General features: G+C 46.1%; 1 protein-coding gene across 1 annotated transcript in view; it reads right to left on the bottom strand.

Annotated features, from left to right (window-relative positions):
- Positions 1-440, bottom strand: part of myom2a (myomesin 2a) — a gene marked incomplete at its 5' end in the record, with an annotated part of 56450 nt that extends 56010 nt beyond the window's left edge. Inside the window, one exon of the mRNA XM_084319441.1 lies at positions 268-440. Within this exon, the coding sequence (XP_084175567.1) occupies positions 268-440 (173 nt within the window). The remainder of the gene's footprint in view (positions 1-267) is intronic.
- Positions 441-3596: the final 3156 nt, after the last annotated feature.

Genomic DNA, 3596 nt, shown 5'->3' with positions numbered 1-3596 from the left:
GGGGGTGGGTGGGTAGGCAAGGTGGGGGGGGGACTGTACATTGGAGGTGGTTGGGTTTGGACATTTACAGGGGCCAGTTTCGAATTGCAGTCTCCGTAGGTGCTCTTTGAGAGAGGTTTTGAAATTGCTTCGCTGGCGTTTTGGGGGTTCCTTGCGTGGGGGGCTCGCTGCGGCTTCTGCAGTGTTTCGGGGGGGTCCCGTCCCGCTGCACGTCTTCTCGGTTGACCGCTGTTGTGTCTAGTCTGCTTGAGTGCTTGGAGTCGTTGCCTTGCTGCGTGGCTGCGGGTCCTGGGGCGCGTGGCCTGTCTCATTCCTCCCTGGAGTTTGGTGGTGGGGGAGGCGCGGGTTCGCTTGGTTTCCTCGTGGTGGTGGCGAGGTCGCCGGGACAGGGGGGGGGGGATGGGGCGGCCCGCGGGGGTGGCATCCCCATCGGCGTGCATGGCGGTGTGTGAGTGGCACGCCGCGGGATGTTGTGTTTTCCTTCGGTCATGACGTGCTTTATCGAGGGGGGTCTTGGATGGGGATGTGGTGGGGATTGATGTGTGGGTACGTGTTTGGGGGACTGGATGTTCCGGGGGGGGGGTTCACATGCCTTTGAGCAACACTGTACTTATTGAACTTATTTAGTTATTTTATGCCTAATCTTATGTCTGCACTTTCTACGATGCATTACTTTATACCTATATTCTTAATCTACATTTCATACATTGTTTTTATTCTGTCGACTATATGCTGATTTTATGCCCGTTCATTTTGTGCTACTTGCTGTGGGGCACTTTTGGGCTGCGGTCCATGTGTGAAAGGTGAATGAATGAATGAATGAAAACTTTATTTAACAGATTGCAGAATGGGTACAATACAGTACGGCTCAATACACAAATTTTTTTTTTTTTATTATCTTTTTCCCCCTCCTTCTTTTTCCGATTTTTCTCCCATCCCACTGTTAGTCGTTATGCCAATTCCCAACCCCCTTCCTGGTTGTTGCGCACCCCCCCCTACTGTTGGTCCGAGAGGCTGGAGACTGTCACATGCTTTCCTCCGACGCATGTGCAGCCAGCCGGCAGCTCAGGTTCTCACCGGGAGAGTGTAACGTGTGGAAGGTCGCACTACCTCTCACCAGATCCTACCCTCGCTGTGCAGGCGCCCCGACCGAACTGTAGGGGTCGCTGTCCACAACGCCCAGGACCCACCCGCCAGCTCTCCCACCCTCTAATACTGCCAATTGTATTAGTGTGAACGGCCAGCCAAGCTGGTGACAACGCCGGGAGCTGGATTCGAACACGCGAATCCAGCATCTCCGGCGTTGGTGACGAACGCAATCTCCGCTATGCCACCTGACCGCCCACACACAATTGTTAAGGGGATGCAGACCAGAGAAAGACTTTAGTCTTGTTTACATCAGGGTGCTATATAGATTTTTGAATAAGGTCACCAGTGATGTCAACAGGGACACTGAATCCTTGTGTTGTGTTAATTACAGCTCCATGAAATGATGTAGATGAAAAAATAACAATACTTTATATGGAACTGCTACCTTATCATTTCATTGAGCTATAATTAACACAACATAACGGTTTCAGTGTCCCTGCCTGATGACATCACTGGTGGCCACGTTCAAACGCATTTACTCTCAATAGCTGTCAAACTAAAGGAACGTGGGCAAACTGTGTGTGAGATGTGCAAAATAAATCAGTTGTTTTTTGGTGAAGTGTCCCTTTAATAAAAGATACACGATAAAAACAAGTAAAGAGGTAAACATGTACAATTACAAGATATAAAAAGAAAAACATGTATGAATATGTTATTTATTTATTCGCAGATAATTCCTTTAACCAAAAGAGGGTTAATGTATCAAGTGTTGGAAGTATTTTCTCAGCATTTCGTTGTACTTGTACTAGTCTTGTACAATGACATACATTGAATCCGATTCAATATTTCCTGTTGGCCTCAGAAGCGAAACCGCTGAGACCGCTCTCAAAGAGTACCTACGGGGAGGCTGCAATTCGAAACTGGCCCCCGTAAATGTCCAAACCCCCACCCCTTCCACAGTCTCCTCCCCACTGTATGTATATATTCTCTCCCCACCGTATGTATATTTCTCTCCACCCACCCACCCCCTCCAAAATACTTCCCAAAGGTCAGTGAATACCACGATCACAACACCAGAGGGAGCTCCACAAATCATGTTAAACCCAGATTCGGCTCAAAGAAGGGACTAAACACGTTTCGCAATTATGCCACATCAATGTGGAACGCCCTACCCAAAGCTGTAAAGGAATGTGAATCACTACCCACTTTCAAAAACACTCTCAAAGAACACCTACGGGAGACTGCAATTCGAAACTGGCCCCTACAAATGTCCTAACCCAGTTGTACAGTAAATGACCAAGTATGGCTTTGTCAGTATTCCAATGTACAGTGTACAGTGTCCACCCCCCCCCCCTATCCAACCGACCCCCCCCCCCCCCCCCCCCCACCTCCAATGTACAGCCCCCACCCACCCACCCAACCCCACCCCACCCCACCCCACCCACCCAACCTCCTCCAATGTACAGTTTCTACGTCAAATGTATATACACTCTTTTTCTGGACACTTTTTGTATCACAAACAGTACTGTATTTGCAAATCTGATATGTCATAAATGTATAGATGTAGCAGTACTGTCTATCTGTATTCATATATGTTACGATGAATTGAAAATGGGGGACCCTGATGTAACAAGACGAAAGTCTTTCTCTGGTCTGCATCCCCTTAACAATTGTATGTATTGAGCTGTACTGTACTGTACCCATTCTGCAATCTGTTAATAAACTTTTCAATCAATCAATGTACAGTCTCCTCCCCATCATATTTATATATTATCTGTTAGGATCTATGGGTAACAGTACTGTATATTTGCATATCGTATATGTCACAAATGTACAGTACTATATACCTGTATGTCATGTATGTCCCTATCAATGCCATAAATGTCATGTATGTTGTGTATGTCATAAATGTCACTATGAATTGAAAATGGGGGACCCTGATGTAAACAAGACAAACGTCTTTCTCTGGTCTGCATCCCCTTAACAATTGTGTGTATTGAGCCGACTGTATTGTACCCATTCTGCAATCTGTTAAATAAAGTTTTCATTCATTCATTCATCATTCATTCACCCACTGGCTGGGTGTCACGTGTCTGGCGGTGTGACGTCAGCTTGTCATATTGTCAACATGACACCAAGATAGCTTAGCAAGTAGCTAATCAGACGTTGTCGCTTTTGGGATTTAATTACTCCACACACCCACTTATTATTAACAAAACATAAAGTTAGGCCTATGACCATACGATGCCTGATCATACGGCATTCATTCAAATATCAACCAATTGTTGCCAAGTCGTTACTAGATAACTAAGTTAGACAAGTTAACACTGTACACTGGATGGCAGGTGGACAGGAAGTGGACGTGGTTCACTGGCTCAAATTAAATCAAATTAAACCTGTTGTTGCTACATCATCAAGTACAAACAAGGAGCGCCACTTAGTGACCAAAACATGGCACTGCACCTAAATAGTAACAAAAATATAGTTGGCACATTTGGGAGTGAGCC

Source organism: Notolepis coatsorum (genome assembly GCF_963971535.1).
Source record: "Notolepis coatsorum genome assembly, chromosome: 7".
Lineage (NCBI taxonomy): Eukaryota > Metazoa > Chordata > Actinopteri > Aulopiformes > Paralepididae > Notolepis > Notolepis coatsorum.
Note: the sequence above shows the minus strand (reverse complement) of the source record. Positions and strands in the feature narration are given on the sequence as shown.